The following is a 16,454-nucleotide window of genomic DNA, read 5'->3' on the forward strand; positions in this document are numbered from 1 at the left end:
ACGCTGGCTAGACTGAGGTAAGGGCAGAATGAAGAGCTGGCCTGGCTTGTCCCTCTTCAGGGAGCAGTTAGAGACCATGGGAACCAGGCAGAAGGAAAACAAACATAGTGAAAAGTTCTAGCAATGGTATCTGGTCAATAACGGGGTGGCATGTCACACATAGCTGTGCTCCTGGACCAGGATCACCCACTGTCACATCCGCAGTCACACCCCAACTTCTACATTAACAAGGAGTCTTCTAGCCTTGGATGAAAGTTTCTGAGGATGTCAAGGACCTACCCTGGACTGACTTAAGACCCATGCACATACCAAAACAAAGCTTTAGAAAGTCTGCATCAGTACACTGTTACATAAAGTTTCTTGGTTCCCAGACATTGTATCCGTAATACCCTGCCTGGCCATGTCCTGTACAGACCATGTGGCCTCTACAATGCTTACTATCTCTCCTTTTCATTCCAGAAAAAGCTTGAATCCCTCCCTCCTGTCTAGAGACAGGACTACTTCCTATGCTCATCAGTGAGATGACTACAAGCACGTGGGTGACTGTAGCTCAACCTGTACCCAAATGCCTGGCTGCCCAGCTGCTTAAGCTCTTGGTGTGATTGACTGCCATAGTTTAGTTCCAGAAGACCAAAGTCATCTGTATTTCAGTTGACTGGCAACTGTAGTATTTAGTTCTAGAACATCAAAGTCATCTGTATTTCAGTTGGGCATCCTGATTGGTCTCCTTGTAGCCAGTGACCCTTAGGAAACAGGCAGCCTGTAGTAGAGGTGGAGGAGGCGGAGGCAGGCTGTGGGGGTGAAGAAGGAGGAGGAGGAGGAGGAGGAGGAGGAAGAGGAGGAGGAGGAGGAGGAGGAGGAGGAGGAGGAGGAGGAGGAGGAGGAGGAGGAAGAGGAGGAGGAGGAGGAGGAGGAGGAGGAGGAGGAGGAGGAGGTGGTAGTTGTGGTGGCGGCGGAGGCAGAGGCAGCCTATGGAGGTGGAGGTAGCCCTCTAGCCGACCTCAAGGATGCATGCACTAGCAGTGAACCAGGCCAGTCCACTGGGTACCCAACTTCCTCTTGGGCAAAGACAAGGCAAGATGTATTGTGCACAATATGTCACTTATGACAACTTCTATATGGCACTTGTTTGAAAGATCAGGTCTCACCTTTTTTGTTTAGTTTACTGTATTTCTGGTACTGAGCACAGTAGCTGATTTCTAGAGGACTGTCAGTAATTACTGGCAGAATATAGTAGTTAAACCTGCTAAAAACAAGCTATCACTAGGAGCAGTTCAGACTTATCCACGCACATAATGCCAAGTTGTGCACAATATGCACGTGATATCTGTAAGTTTTCAAAATGCACAGGGTGGGGAACATTTTTTTCAGCAAAAAGTCATTTGGGTATTTATAACATCAATTGTGGGCACCAGAAAATTATCAGTATAGGCAGGCAGCCTCAGCAGCTGATGAGAGGCACACATCTCTGTTCTGTCCCGTCGTAGGCCCTTGATTCCGTGGATCTCCTGTGTCCTTGCAGGCCAGGCATTCCCCACCAGACAAAAGATTTGCAAGCTCTCTATGAGCTTTCCTCTCCTACTAGCCACATTTGCCACTAGAGCTGGGTATCCAGGGACACACAGCACAGTTTTTATTGTCAGGTCTTTTCTTCAAAACAAACAGTAATTTTAAAACCTTACACAGATTCTCTGCTCCTCTTAGCTCTTCAAATTACCCCCCATAATATGTACATTTCTCCAAGTGTGTAAGCTAGGGCAGCTGGTTTTCTCTATTGCCTGCCAACATGGCACTAGCAGCAACATGGCTGGCTGGCCGGCTGCGTGGTAAGGACACGCAGGCAACACAGGCAGGGGCCAGACTAACGACTAGCCTGAGTTCATGCACTGGTTGGACCAGGGACTCTCCTGGGAAGAGCTCTTAGGAGCACAATTTCCACTGAGTTGATCCCCACAGCAGGGCTTCCTCCCTGCCTTCAGATATCCGGCAGAGCCCCCGGGGGTCTTCCTGCAGACAAAGGATAGTGCCAGCCGCTCCTGTGTGGATGTGCCCCTCTATCATAGCGGGCCCGCATCTCTCCTGACCCCTTTACCCACTTATACCTTCTTTGTAGCAGGAGCTCAGACAAATGACCTACCCCATATCCCATACCCTATACCCACGAGCCATCCTCAGTGTGGCAGGTAGCATCTTCTACAAAGAGGTTTATGTCCTGCAGGGTGGCCCAGGATTGGATCCTCAACACTGTTTCACTACTCCACTGGCACCCCCTACATCCTCATGTGGTCCTGCACATCTCCTGTGTACACTGTTGTAAGCCAGACGTAGTGGCCTATGCCTGTAATCCCAGCACTCTGAGGCAGGAGGTATGATGAGACGAAGGACAGGCTCAGCTACACAGTGAGTTCCTGGCCAGCCTGAGCTATAGAGTGAGACTCAGCCTCAAAGAAACTAAGAAAAGCCCACATCACATTCCCTCACAAGAATCAGGAGCATGTTTAATATGATCATCTTTGTGCACACAAGCCATGATTTCTGGGCTAATTCCTACATAGGGACAAGAATATTTAATTCCTACATAGGGACAAGAATATTTACTTTACCTCAAGAAAGCGTATAAGGTGAGCCCAACGCTTACTTGTTAATATTTCAAACAAATAATCAGGAACATGCAGTAAGGCCACACTAAATGTAGTCTTCTACATTTCCTTTCCTTTTCATCACCTCAGTGAAATAGATTATACTCCTGAACATGTCATCATAATTTACAAGGTGGGCCTCAGCAGGACAGCCTGCAATGCAATGGCACTCAGTGGGTGGGGGCAGGGATTCTCTTCTATGAGCACCAGGATGACACTCAGCGGGCAGGGGCAGGGATTCTCTTCTGTGAGCACCAGGATGGCACTCAGTGGGTCCTGATGACCTGGCCAGCACCACGAGCTCCTCCACAGCTGCGACAGGCTCAGACTGACCCTCTGGCCTCCTCTAACCTCTTCCCTCCCCTAGGTGAACAGGGCCCAAGACCACCAATCACATGGTAAGGACCAGAGCCCATCACAGAGGGCAGCAGAAGATGGTCACTGAGAGCCCACCGTACAGGGATGGCAGATGGTTATGACGTTACTGTCTGGAACTAACTTCTTCCTGCACTGTCCATGCTGGCAATCTGTGAACAACCTCTTGCGTTGCTCCTGGTGGTAAACATTCAATGATGGCCTTCCACCATGCTGACCACATGGGGCCTTGCCCTCCTCTGGAAGCCCTCCTCCAGAAGGCTCTGGCATGGCTGCTGGATATGAAGTTCTAGCCTGGTATTGAAAGCTCTGGCATGCATCAGGAAGAGAGGAAAATCCCCACTGGTTGTTTGCTGGGGAGTGGCTATGCCTGCCTCACCCACGTCTGTCACAGCCTGTTGGAAAAAGCCAGTTCTGCACTGATGCCCACCGGGGTGTCAAGTGCATCAGCAGTTATATTCCTCTCGGTCCAGGCTTCACTAGCACATTGCGTATTCAGTCTGAACAGTTCTGCCGGCAGTGCCAGCAGTCCAGGCTTCACTAGCACACCGAGTCTGCAGGCTGAATAACTCTACCAGCAGTGCCAAACAGTCCAGGCTTCACTAGGCACACCAAATCTGCAGGCCAAACGACTCCACAGGCAATGCCAAAACTGAAACCCATATCTGCAGACTGAATGATGCCAGGGCAACACCAAGTGCAGAAACTCGCTGACAGTGGGACAGCCATTTGGATCTTGAGTGTGCAAGGCCATGTGCTGGCCTTCTCTCTCTCTGAGGCCCATGAGGCCAACCTGGAAGTCATGTATCCCCTCCACATGCTACACAGCTGCAAAGAGAACCACAGATACCATACTGGTGCAGCAGGCTACGCTGCCACACTGAGGAGCACATGGCAGGCTCGTGAATGGACTGCCTGAGGTCTAGCTCCGGTTCTTTCATGTCTCCCACATCTTGAACCTCAGCTCCAGAGAACTGCAGGGAGCTGGTGGAGAGCACCAGGTCCATGTGCTGACCATGAAGAGGACTGGTGGACAGCACCAGATCTATGTGTTGACCATGAAGAGGACTGGTGGATAGCACCAGATCCATGTGTTGACCATGAAGAGGACTGGTGGAGAGCACCAGATCCATGTGCTGACCATGAAGAGGACTGGTGGAGAGCACCAGATCCATGTGTCGACCATGAAGAGGACTGGTGGATAGCACCAGATCCATGTGCTGACCATGAAGAGGACTGGTGGAGAGCACCAGGTCCATGTGTTGACCATGAAGAGGACTGGTGGAGAGCACCAGGTCCATGGGCTGACCATGAAGAGGACTGGTGGAGAGCACCAGATCCATGTGTTGACCATGAAGAGGACTGGTGGATAGCACCAGATCCATGTGTTGACCATGAAGAGGACTGGTGAATAGCACCAGGTCCATGTGTTGACCATGAAGAGGACTGGTGGAGAGCACCAGATCCATGTGTTGACCATGAAGAGGACTGATGGATAGCACCAGATCCATGTGTTGACCATGAAGAGGACTGGTGGAGAGCACCAGGTCCATGGGCTGACCATGAAGAGGACTGGTGGAGAGCACCAGGTCCATGGGCTGACCATGAAGAGGACTGGTGGATAGCACCAGATCCATGTGCTGACCATGAAGAGGACTGGTGGAGAGCACCAGATCCATGTGTTGACCATGAAGAGGACTGGTGGAGAGCACCAGGTCCATGGGCCGACCATGAAGAGCATTGGTAGAGAGCACCAGATCCATGTGTTGACCATGAAGAGGACTGGTGGATAGCACCAGATCCATGTGCTGACCATGAAGAGGACTGGTGGATAGCACCAGATCCATGTGTTGACCATGAAGAGGACTGGTGGATAGCACCAGATCCATGTGTTGACCATGAAGAGGACTGATAGATAGCACCAGATCCATGTGTTGACCATGAAGAGGACTGATAGATAGCACCAGATCCATGTGCTGACCATGGGGAGGACTGGTGGACAGCACCAGATCCATGTGCTGACCATGGGGAGGACTGGTGGACAGCACCAGGTCCATGTGCTGACCATGGGGAGGACTGGTGGAGAGCACCTGGTCAATGATGTGCTGACCACGGGGACTGGTGGAGAGCACCAGGTCCATGGGCTGACCATAAAGAGGACTGGTGGAGAGCACCAGGTCCATGTGCTGACCATGGGGAGGACTGGTGGAGAGCACCTGGTCAATGATGTGCTGACCACGGGGACTGGTGGAGAGCACCAGGTCCATGTGCTGACCATGGAGAGGACTGGTAGAGAGTATCAGGTCCATGTAATAACTGTGGGATCCAGGAGATGCTCACTACTGAACCCTGATGCCTAGCTGCAGACATGGCCAGCCTCCATGGTCAGCACTGCTCAAGGGCCATCAGCACTAAGCCTCAGGCCTCCTGCAGTCATTCCCTGGGAATAGCTCCTCCTTGTGAGAGAGAGGACCCAAGAGTATATAAGGGTCCCGCTGGGCAGCTGGTGGTGGCACAGGACTTTCTCCATCCTCTTGCTTCCTCCTTGCACAAACAGTCCTGATAAACACTCGGCACCCTGACATCAGAGCTGCTCCAGAGAAAGTCCTCCACTACCAGCCTTTGCTCCAAGACACAAACTAATTTTTTTTCCCTGTCTCCTTTACCCAAGACCACTAACAAATCAAATAAAACAAGACACATACAACCCTAAGTTCTCTATGCAAACTCAACTTCAACATGTCTAGCATACAGGTAACAGATGGTCACTCTCCAGGAAGATAAGACACTTGCAAGACCTGACTGTGGCAGAGTTCAGACAAGTCCTCAGGGCCATGCCAGACCTCACATGTCAGTGGGAAAGCCACAGCTGGTAGGTCTCTCCACCAGACCTACATCACTTCCAAAGGTGCAAGGTAACAAGCTGAGAAGCAACGATGCTTAGTGAGCTCATGTGGGACTAAGAAGCTACGTACATTTTTGCTCCTGACCTGTACTCACCTATCAGTTTCAGGTCATATAGCTCTCCAGCGCAAATGTGTGAGTGTCCCCCAACTTTCAATTGTACAACAAAGTGTCTTATTAACAAAGCAAGTGCTAAGAAGAAGGCTGTAACTTCTGAAGCCATGCTTTCCTTTCAAAAGCAACAGCAACTGATGAAATAAATCACATCAATTTAGAACAAAAAATTTATACCACCTTTGGAGAAGCAACAATAATAAACTCACAGAACCTACAAGTTTTTAGGACAGCATTCAAATACAAATAAATCTGATGAATCCATGAATTAAGGATTTTCTAGATAATAAAATCATCAATTTTATAAGTTAAAGAGAAAACTTGTTAGCAGAAGAGGACTTCTGGAAGGATGCTCACACACAGCACTGCCGTTATGCAGCTGCTCTTGGGGAGAGGGCCCACAGCTTCCTGAGGCCACAAAATGGCTGAGGCTTGACCTCAAACATGCAGCTATGTGTTCTGCTGCTGTCTGTCTCCTATTGCTAAAGTATTATCCAGCCTAAGTTTAATCAAGACATTCCTCTCTGGAATAATTATTTCTGTCTGAAAGTCTGAGTCTCAGACCTCAGCTCAGAGCAGGCTTGCACAAACGCTCACACTCAAGGACTCACCTAAACCCTTACCATCACCTATTACTTAAGAGAAAAAAATCCTCCCATCTGGGTACATTTTTTCATTAAAATTTAATTGATGCTTAAGTTTCAAGAAGTCTTCTCATCACCCTGCTAGTGTTTCTCCTGATTAAAAAGTGTTCCTAAAAAATCAAGCTATACAATATCAAACAATAAATTCCATACGTAAAATTGCCCACAGGTCGGTTCTGGTTTGGGACGATGCGGAAGTTCTAGATATCGAAGGCAGTGTAGCTGCAGGACAGGCTGTAGAACTTATAGTCAATTTCACATCACAAACACAAAAGGATAAATACAAAACAGTCTTTACAGCATGGATATGACTTTTTATTTTGTTGGGGTTTTTTTGTGCCAGTCCTAAGGCTTGAATTCAGTCCTGGGTGCTGTCTCTGGGCTTCTTTTGCTCAAGGCTAGCTAGCATTTTACCATAGCACCACTTCAGCTTTCTGGTAGTTTTTATTGGAGATAAAGAGTTTCATGGATTTTCCTGCCAAGGCTGGCTTCAATCTTAGCTCCTAAGTAGCTAGGATTACAGGGATGAGCCACCAGCACCCAGCTCAAAACATAATTTTAATACAATAAGAAGCTGTCTAGGGTCAATCCCTTGTTTATTCATTCAATAAGTCAACACATCTTTACAATGTTAACAATCATTGTTTTAAGTAAAGTAAGTCAGCCGCAGAAGGCCCAGCACTACTGGTACCATGGAAATATTGATCTCAGAGAGTTAGTGCAACAGCTCTCACTTCAGAGAGGCTACAAAGTGTGTAGGGAGGGAGGGGAGAGGAGGAAAGGAGGTGGGTGGGGAGGAGGGGTGAGGGAGGCAGGGAAGAATGGGTGTCGGGTATAGTACTGTGGTTAGCTATGAGGACTACTTCCCGAAGTTTAAGCACAGGCAGCTGGCAAAGGCTGGCAATTACTAGGATATTTCAAAATAGTCCATAGAAAAGACTTTGAATGTTCCCAACACCAAATACTAAATGTGTGAGGTGAGAGACACGTCAGCTATCCTCATCTCAGCACTACACATGTATGCGTGCACGGAAGTACAACACAGTGCCCAAAAGCATGTGCAAGTCTCAAGGTGGAAATATATTAACAAAAAAAATTACTCAATTTAAAAATTCCTCCTAAGTTTCTATTGTGATATTCTGTAACAATTTCTTGGCCATATTCTTAAATTTAAAACTTCATCAAAATGTAATGCATATTCCACAGGTTAAGCCATAAAACTTAAGGGGCAGCCAACATGAACCCTGTGAAGTAAAGCACAATCAGGGCCATCCTGTGTCTATCCTCCTCCTGACCCAGAGGGCTGGCGAGCCATGCTGCTGTCCACTTGGAGGCCCCTCTCACCCCAGCCATCCTCTTGTCCCCAGCCTCACCCCTTCTTCGTTCACGTGTGTTCACCGTTTCTTCCTACTGCCAACAGTTTGCACTATTGCCAGTACTCAATAAGCATCAGAAAAGCAATGAGTGTCAAGCACCTGGCATGTACTAAGCCATTTCTTCATAAGAATCTCAGTGGGGATGGTTGTAAATACATTTTCCAATGCCACTGGACTTTCATTTTGCATCCAAAAAGTGATTAAAATGAGTTGAATTACATCAGAGAGACAGAAACTCTAGCCTCTGTGACAATCACTTCAGCTCTCACCTACATGTGATTTCAGTTTCGAATCAAAGTTGTTCATGACTGAGAAAAAAATGTGTGAAAAATTCATGGCTACCTAATAATGTCAAGTCTTACATTCCTCTGACTCAAAGCAACTGTAAACCTAGGGGGTTCCACTTTACCCCCAAACACCATCTCATGACCTCATCAGCACCTCTGAGGATACTGACGGGGGCAGTAGTGAATATCAGACCTTGAAAAATAACACAAAATCTAGATGACACCCTGTGGTGGAACTTCATTGTCCCTAATCCTCTGCTGAAAATAGGTCGGAGGAAATCCTCTTTTCTCTAAGGGAAGGAGATTACTGAAATGTTTAACTAGGCCTCCTCCCCAGGCAGGAGGAAGGTCCAGAGAAGAGAAAGCACCCAGGTGAGCTGGGCCATACCTGACGCAGCAGGGACAGAGGGCGGGCACATGGGTAACCCCAGCCAGACCCCCCATATCCTTGTGGAACCCAAGGTCTACACCAAGCAGCATCTGGGCCTGGTTCTGCAACCATGCATTGGATAGAGGGGAAGCAGGAGAAGGCGACTTGGGGCCTGGAGCTTTCACACAAAACATGGCAGCAAGGGTTTTGGATAGCACAGGCCCTCTCAGCTGACATCTTCTCAAACGAGAGAAAAAAAATCTCCAAAATTCTTCAAACTACCACTACAGACCATGTATCATTTCTGATGTAACTTCAGCAAATAACAAGTAAGACTTTTGTAATTTAAAAGAACAAGCACACACTAAAAGTGAAGTCTGCAGCTGGTGTGAGGAGTTACTGCTGGTCTAGAGGAGCCAGAAGGGTACTCTACTGGCACATGTGTACGGTCACTAATCGAACCCCCTTCGTGATTCCATCACTCGGGACAACCGCAAACAAAGTGGAACATCCAGTTATTCCCTGTGCACCTGAGCACCAACTTCCAACCATGGCTGCCCAACCCTGCCTGGTAAGATATCCCGAGTAAGCCCTGGAAAACAATTCCATTTCCCTTCACCAGCCGGCAGCCTCCTTGTTTGTGAGGCAGCAGCCCTGCCCAATCCACTTGTGTGACATAAGCCAAAACATCTGTCTGCTCAATAAGCCAGATGCCATGCAGACCGGTTCCTCTTTTGTGTAGAGGGCAAAGACCAAGGATGAGGAAACACCCAAGGCTGTACCCTCTTCCCAGCTCTGATCAAATAATTGCTTTCAGGTGTAACAAACCTCTTTAAATCTTTTCTTACCCTCTCCAACCTAAAAAATATTATTGTCATTCCCTTTACCTGTCACATGAGACAGGAGAAACTGACAAGCCTTTTGCTGAGTTATTTTTATAGCACTTTACAATGTACAGATTGTATCCATGTACATTAGTTCATCTGATCCTCTCCTCTTAGCGAAGCAGAGATGGCAAAGGCCATCACTCTCATTTTTCAGCTGCCTCTGTGAAAACAAAGCACTTAATGTGGCACAATCCTGCACGCTGCCTGACCACCAGAAGACCACCGTGGGCTCAACCCAGCAAGCGGTCTGGATACCCAAAGGCCAAGACAGGTGGACCTGGTAAGCTGTCCAGCAGGTACCACCAACAACCTGTCTGGACACTCAAGTCCACAATAAGTGGACTTATCAGGCTGCCAGGCCACCCAAAAACCATGACATGTGCCAATCTCACTGAGGTTAGCATGGGCTCTGTGAAAAAAACAGCTGCCAGATGTGGGAAGTCACAACTTGGCAAAGTAAATCATGTGAAGGACCAGAGCCTTCTTGCCTGTGACACTCTACCTCTGAGAACGTTTTCTGCCCATCTCTCAGTGGCCCACCAGCCCCCCGTGTGGCCACTGACGCTCCCAACTCCTCTGCAGTCAAGCCACAGACCTGTGACCCCCAGCAATGCAGCCATACCTGCCTCCCAGGCCCCCTGGTCCTGCTGCAAAGCTTTCCATGTGGCCTGGTCCTGACAGCCACAAAAGTGAAAAATAAAAAAGTGCGAGAACAAATCAGGAGAGGTGGATAGAAGTGGTCAATAAGCACATCTGAGCCAGACTTGAAAATATACATTTAAGTCACCTTTGTCCTTGAAAATTACCACCTCCACTGTGCTGTAAATGATGGAAATGGGGAACAAAGGCAACTACAAATAATTAAAACTGTGTCACTGATAAATCCAGTGTGTGCAGGGGAGAACAGTGAACAGCCATCATGCGCAAACTCAGCTCCCCACTCCACTCACGGGGGAGACATATAAGGACTGGGCTAGAGACAGGCATGACTAGCTGGCTGCTGTGTTCATGTACAGGGTCCAGCATGAGCCTAGGACACCACAGGGAGACAGAAAAGGCCCCGAGTCCACCCTGTAGACCCTTCCTTCTCAGGATGTGTGTGAGTGGAACCTTCTCCTGCTCCTCACATCCTGTGAGATACAAGCAAGCAGTCACAGGGCAAGAAGCAGGAAAGGCACAATTAAGAACTTGAAAATCAAAGTGAAGAATGGTTTTCTTACACTCCTCAGGATCAGGCCAACCAGAATAGGGCATGCAGGGGCAGGCCACACAGCTAGGAGAGGCATGCATACAGCACTAGACCTCCAGGCTCAACACCATCAAGGGCAAGAGCTGGCTAGTACTGCCTAACCCTAGCCTTGACCTTGAGAAGAGTTGGGAAATGTGGACGTTTGTGAGCATTTGCCTACCGTTAGGACTGATAAGAAACTCAGCTGGCCAGGTGCTGGTGGCTCATGCCTTTAATCCTAGCTACTCAGGAGGCTGAGATTTGAAAATTGCAGTTCAAAGCCAGCCTGGGCAGGAAAGTCCATGAGACTCTTTTTTTTTTTTTTTTTTTTGTCGGTCGTGGGGCTTGAACTCTGGGCCTGGGCGCTGTCCTTCAGCTCTTCAGCTCAAGGTGAGCGCTCTACCACTTGAGCTACAGCGCCACTTCCGGTTTTCTGGTGGTTTATTGGAGATAGGAGTCTCACGGTCTCTCCTGCCCGGGCTGGCTTTGAACCGCGATCCTCAGATCTCAGCCTCCTGAGTAGCTAGGATTACAGGCGTGAGCCACCAGCGCCCGGCTAGTCCATGAGACTCTTATCTCCAACAAACCACTCAGAAAACTGGAAGTGGCACTGTGGCTCAAGTGGTAGAGTGGTAGCCTTGAGCTGAAGAGCTGAGGGACAGTGCCTAGATCCAGAGTTCAAGCCCCATGACAAAGAAAAGAAAAGAAAAGAAAAGAAAGAAAGGAAAGAAATTCAGCTGGTCTCAAAGCCACCGAATGTCCCCTCCTTGGTGCCCCCTTTACACTGGGCAGCACAATCTCAGACAGTGGCCAGGAGAGATGAGTACAGTTCTGTTACTAGTGCCGAATCTCTTCACTATGATATGGTGATACTTCTCAGATAGCAACATCCAAGTGCCTGTTCAATCTTGCTGATTCAGTGCTTTAAAGACAGCTTTCTGTTGATGAGTATGGAAGATAAATTGCAGCTAAACATGGTTAAAAGTGCATTTGTAAGCCGGGTACCAGTGGCTCATGCCTGTAATCCTAGCTACTCAGGAGGCTGAGATCTGAGGATCGTGGTTCAAAGCCAGCCTGGGCAGGAACAACCCAGAAACTCTATCTCCAGTAAACCACTCAATAAACCAGAAGTGGCACTCTGGCTCAAGTGGTAGAGCACTAACCTTGAGCTGAAGAGCTCAGGGACAGTACCCAGGCCCAGATTTTAAGACCCAGGACCGACCCCCCCCCCCCCCCGGCCAAAAAAAAAGTGCATTTGTAAGTGTGAGACTGGGGAATCTCTCATTAACCCTGTTTCTGTTAGATCACATGGCCCAAACACCAAAGGACAATTTGTACATTTTGGTTTCAGGGTATAGCACATCCCCAAACAGAGGACATCCTGAGTATTGGGCATGTCTATTCATGGGCAAATTCAATGCCACTGTCAGTGATCGAAGCTTGTGCCCTCAACTCTAGAAATTTAACTGACTGTAATAACATAACCCTTTTCCCTCAGGTTATTAAATTCAGCCTCTGGCATGAAATGAAAGCATCTGAGGATCACTTGTCCCTAATGAGCAGGCATTCAACGGGCTCCACAGAACAATGGGAGGATTTAACCTACAGGTTAAATTACATAGCTGGGCAAATTACACTGAAACATCCAATTGGAACACAGGAGTCCCTGAAGACAGGTAGGCACTAAGCAAACTAGTCAGACTGCTGCCTTGTTAATTATAAACTTTACAAGTCCATCCTACAGACCACTACCACCCTGCTAGAGACAGACAGACCAAGGGTTAGTCTGGGACTGTGTGCCTGAGGATTCACTTATTTCAAACACTTGAAGATGTGCTGGTTAAAGTTGGATGCAGACTCCCAGGATAAACAACAGGAAGACTCTGATTTGCCATCAATGCTAGATTATGAAAAGCAACACCAACACTGTGCAGAACTGGCATAATTGCACCAAATGAGTAAGTCTATGAGGACAAGCTCACGGTCCAACACCACTGGTATCCATGTTACAAACCATTTGGTAGTAATAAAGAGAAGCAGGTAAAACTGCATGCTGGCACAGGCTAAGATTCTGGGAAGGTATCCTCAGGGACCAAAACCATTTATTTTGCTATTATAACAAAACTCAAATGGAACACACAATTGTTCCAAAAATAAATAATCTGTCGGCAAGTAAAGCCTTCAGACTTTCTAAAGTCTGCTGTCTTACAAGTTTCCAAGGGTAAAAGCACCATCTAGTCAGAAACACTGACAAACAACAAACAAATAATTCCATTCCAGGCTGAATCACAAAACAAATCACACAGTGACCTCAAGCTCTTGAGATACAGACATGTGAAGAAAAATCAGATGCCCTCCACGTACACACACACACATACACACACACAGCCCTCCACACTGTTCTGAAGAGAACTTGTTGACCCTCACCCACAGATCGGAGCCTCCCCACAAAACAGGCCTGTTTGCTTTCTCCCTGGCCAACACTGCCCAGGGCCAGCACCCTATTACAGACAGCGGGTGCTGACAAGTTGGCGGAGCCCATCCTCAGGGCCAGGGTCCACTCCTAATTCCTCTGGTGTGCTACGTCAATCAGGACAGCACCATGGGTCCCTGTGACCCTCAGACAAGAGCACTGGGGCAGGACAAGGCTAGCCATCTGCCCAGGCTACATGGCGGCAGTGGGAGACAGGCAGGCACTAAGCAGCCTCAGGCAGCATCTGCCAGGAACCCACAGAGCTCTACCACTTCCCCTCGGAACACCTACCACTGGACTTTATGTTCCACCTCAAACAGGAAGCCAGGCTAACTTACCACCCATGCCCTCTGCAAGCTTTTAAAAAGTTACAACAGCAGATCAAACTACTCCATGCACTTGAGCTACTTCATGGTAAGTAGGCACTGTGCCCTTGCCAAGTACACAGTGGTCCTACACAAGGATTGCGTCACCCAAACACAGGGAAACACATAGGCCTGACCCGGAAGACAATGCACTCATTTACCTACCTGTTCTGGCACTCTAACCCAGAACAAAACACCAACAGGCAAGGTTTTCAATGTTTTCTTCATCTTTGGCTATTCCTATGGCTCTCTGGGAGCTGGAAGAATTCTAACAATGTGAACAGTGAAGAATAAGAAACTATATACTCACTTTTGTAAGCCAAGTTACATCTAGAAATTCTGAGAATACAAATATTAAACCCAGCATTCTTTTTTTTTAAATCTTCTAGCAAAAGGAAATATCACTTACTCTTGCATAGTAGAAGACAACCAAATGACAAGAACAGATCATGACTGTTTCTGGGAAAAGTCAAATTAGCCTGAATAGCCTAGACAGGAGTTTAAAGTCACAGACATGAATGCCCGAGTACAGGAAAGGAAGCAAATGACTATGCAGCAAATAAGGATGCTAAGTGAGAAAAGTAGAACCAACTTGCATTCCAGGAACATCATTAAGTAACATGTAGGTTCCGGCTGCCCAGGTCTGAGAGACAATGATGTCCCCGGTGTAACGTAGCTAGCTAGCTAGGACAACACAGAACAGTTTATCTGGAGATACCCAGAGGACAGGGGTGACAGCCTGCCTGCCTCCACTGGGACCTGGCCAGGAAGGGAATGGACCGGCCGGTGGCTGGGGCCGGGCATAGACTGGACGATGGGGAGGGGGCAGTGCACAGGGAGGGGGCACCCGCCCCTCCAACTGCCACACCGGGTCCGTTCAGCTGGCCTGTGATGGGACCTGCGCTCACCAGGAACCGGGGAGCCACACCTGGATCAAAGCGGGGTCCCTGCTCTGGGCAGGAACTCCGTGGACGGGGCTGGGCGCAGACCACTGAAGGGTCCTGGCCTGGAAGGCTGCGGGGTCGCCCCTCCGTGTTCCCCACAGACACGGGGACACCGCGACCCCGTTACACGAGGGGTTGGCGAGCGCGGGGATCCCAGGGCCCCGGGCTGGGCACGCGGGACCCCAGCTGCCCCGCGCCGCCACCCCCACAGCCGCGCCTCAGGGCGCGCACCAGTCCTGCCGCCCCGCAGAGCCCGGGGCTTACCCGGGGGCTCTGCCGCGGCCAGAGGGCTCCTCCCGGAGAGCTCCGCCGCGGCCCTGGGGACCCCAGGTTTCGACAGCGGGTAGCGCCGGCGCCGGAGCCCGTCCCGCCCCGCAGCCCTGCGCGGGCGCCGCACAGAACCGACTTCGCCCGGTCGGCCCAGCGGTCCCGCCGGGCGCCCGGGCCGCCCTCGCCCCGCCGTCGCTCCGCTCCGGGCAGTGGGAACCGAAAACTTTTCTGGCGCGCCAGAGCCGCCCCGTCCCGCCGGCCGCGCGGACGACGATGCGCCGCTCTCCGTGCTCCCAGCCCGGACGCGGGGCAGACTGGGACGCGCACGAAGCCGCGCCGTCGGAAGCGCGGGACGCCGGCTCGGAGCGGCCCTTCGCGCGATGCTCCCCCGGGGGCGCCCGCCGGTCCCCGCCGGTCTCCCCTCCGGTCCCCCCGCCGGCCCCCGCGTTCCCGGCTCGCGCCACACTCACGTATCTGCGCACGAGCGTCCGCACGAGGCTGCAGTCCATGGCTGCTCCGGTCGCTCAGCGCCGCGGGCCCCGGCCCCGCGCGCCCATGGGCCCCGAGCGAGCGGCCGCCCCCCGCCCGGTCACGGCCTGGGCGGTGCGGGGGGCGGCCGCGGCCCCTCCGCGCTCATGCCCGCCCGCCCGCCTGGCGGCGACCTGACGCGGCCCGCCCGCGTGCAGGCGGCGGCGCTCCCGCGCCCGGCGCTGCTCCCGTCGGACCCGCGCGGCCTGCGCCCGGCTGCTCGGCCGCCGCCCCGCCGCCTCCTCCTCCGCGGCCGCCGCGCCTCTGAAGCCGGCTCGGCCCGCTCCGCCCGGCGCGTCACGGGCGCGTGTGAGCATGCGCCCCGGCCGCAGCCCCCGCCCGCCGCGCGCCCCCGCCGCGCGCACGCGCCGGGCCCGCCCCCCTCGCGCGCCCGCGCGGTCGGCCGGGAGCTGGGGGCGGGCGCCGCCCTGTTGCTTCCGCCTCCTCGGGCGGGGCGCGCGCCCGGAGCCTGGGCCGCGGGAGCGCGCGGGAGAGCCGCGGGGACGCGCACCCGGCTGGAGCCTCCCCTCGCGCAGGGAAATTTGGTACGGCGCCCCCAGGACCCTCCGCCGGGCGTGGCGGGCGGGACGGACCGGCCGCTGGCCTGCACCTCGGCCCCGCCTGCTGGCCGTCGGCCCACGTTCCTCAGGTGGCTGCCCGAACCGATCTTCCCGCGGCGGGGAGGAGGAGGGCAGGGGGAGGGCAGAGGAGGAGGGAGAAGACGCAGGCCAGGGGGAGAATAGAGGAGGGAGGAGAAGACGGGAGGGGAGAAGAGGAGGGGGCGGAGGACGTGGGGGAGAAGGGGTGGGAGGGGGTGGGAGGAGATGGGGGGATGGAGGTGGGAGGGGGGACCGAGGTAAGAGGGGGGAAGGGAGAAAGGAGGTAGGAGGAGGGAAAGGAGGTGGGGGGGATGGAGGTAGGAGGGGGGCAGCCCCCCAGCTGGCTGGCCTTTCGGCCTGGGCCCCAGAGCCTCCATCACCATCATTGAGTGTAATTTCCATCAGGGGCCGGCATCTCCAGGCACCTCTGTGCCTGTGGCCAAGCCCAATC

The 16,454-nt window shown here is 51.6% G+C and overlaps 1 protein-coding gene across 3 annotated transcripts in view; it reads right to left on the reverse strand.

Moving 5' to 3' along the window:
* Atp11a (ATPase phospholipid transporting 11A) overlaps nucleotides 1-15,711 on the reverse strand; it is a 99,272-nt gene extending 83,561 nt beyond the window's left edge. For all 3 annotated transcript variants that reach the window (XM_070002593.1, XM_070002594.1, XM_070002595.1), the window contains exon 1: nucleotides 15,347-15,711. In XM_070002593.1, coding sequence (XP_069858694.1) covers nucleotides 15,347-15,385 — 39 coding nt within the window. In that variant the 5' untranslated portion in view covers nucleotides 15,386-15,711. The remainder of the gene's footprint in view (nucleotides 1-15,346) is intronic.
* Nucleotides 15,712-16,454: the final 743 nt, after the last annotated feature.

The sequence above is a fragment of the Dipodomys merriami genome, unplaced genomic scaffold (genome assembly GCF_024711535.1).
Source record: "Dipodomys merriami isolate MVZ:Mamm:240054 unplaced genomic scaffold, mDipMer1.0.p SCAF_6, whole genome shotgun sequence".
NCBI lineage: Eukaryota > Metazoa > Chordata > Mammalia > Rodentia > Heteromyidae > Dipodomys > Dipodomys merriami.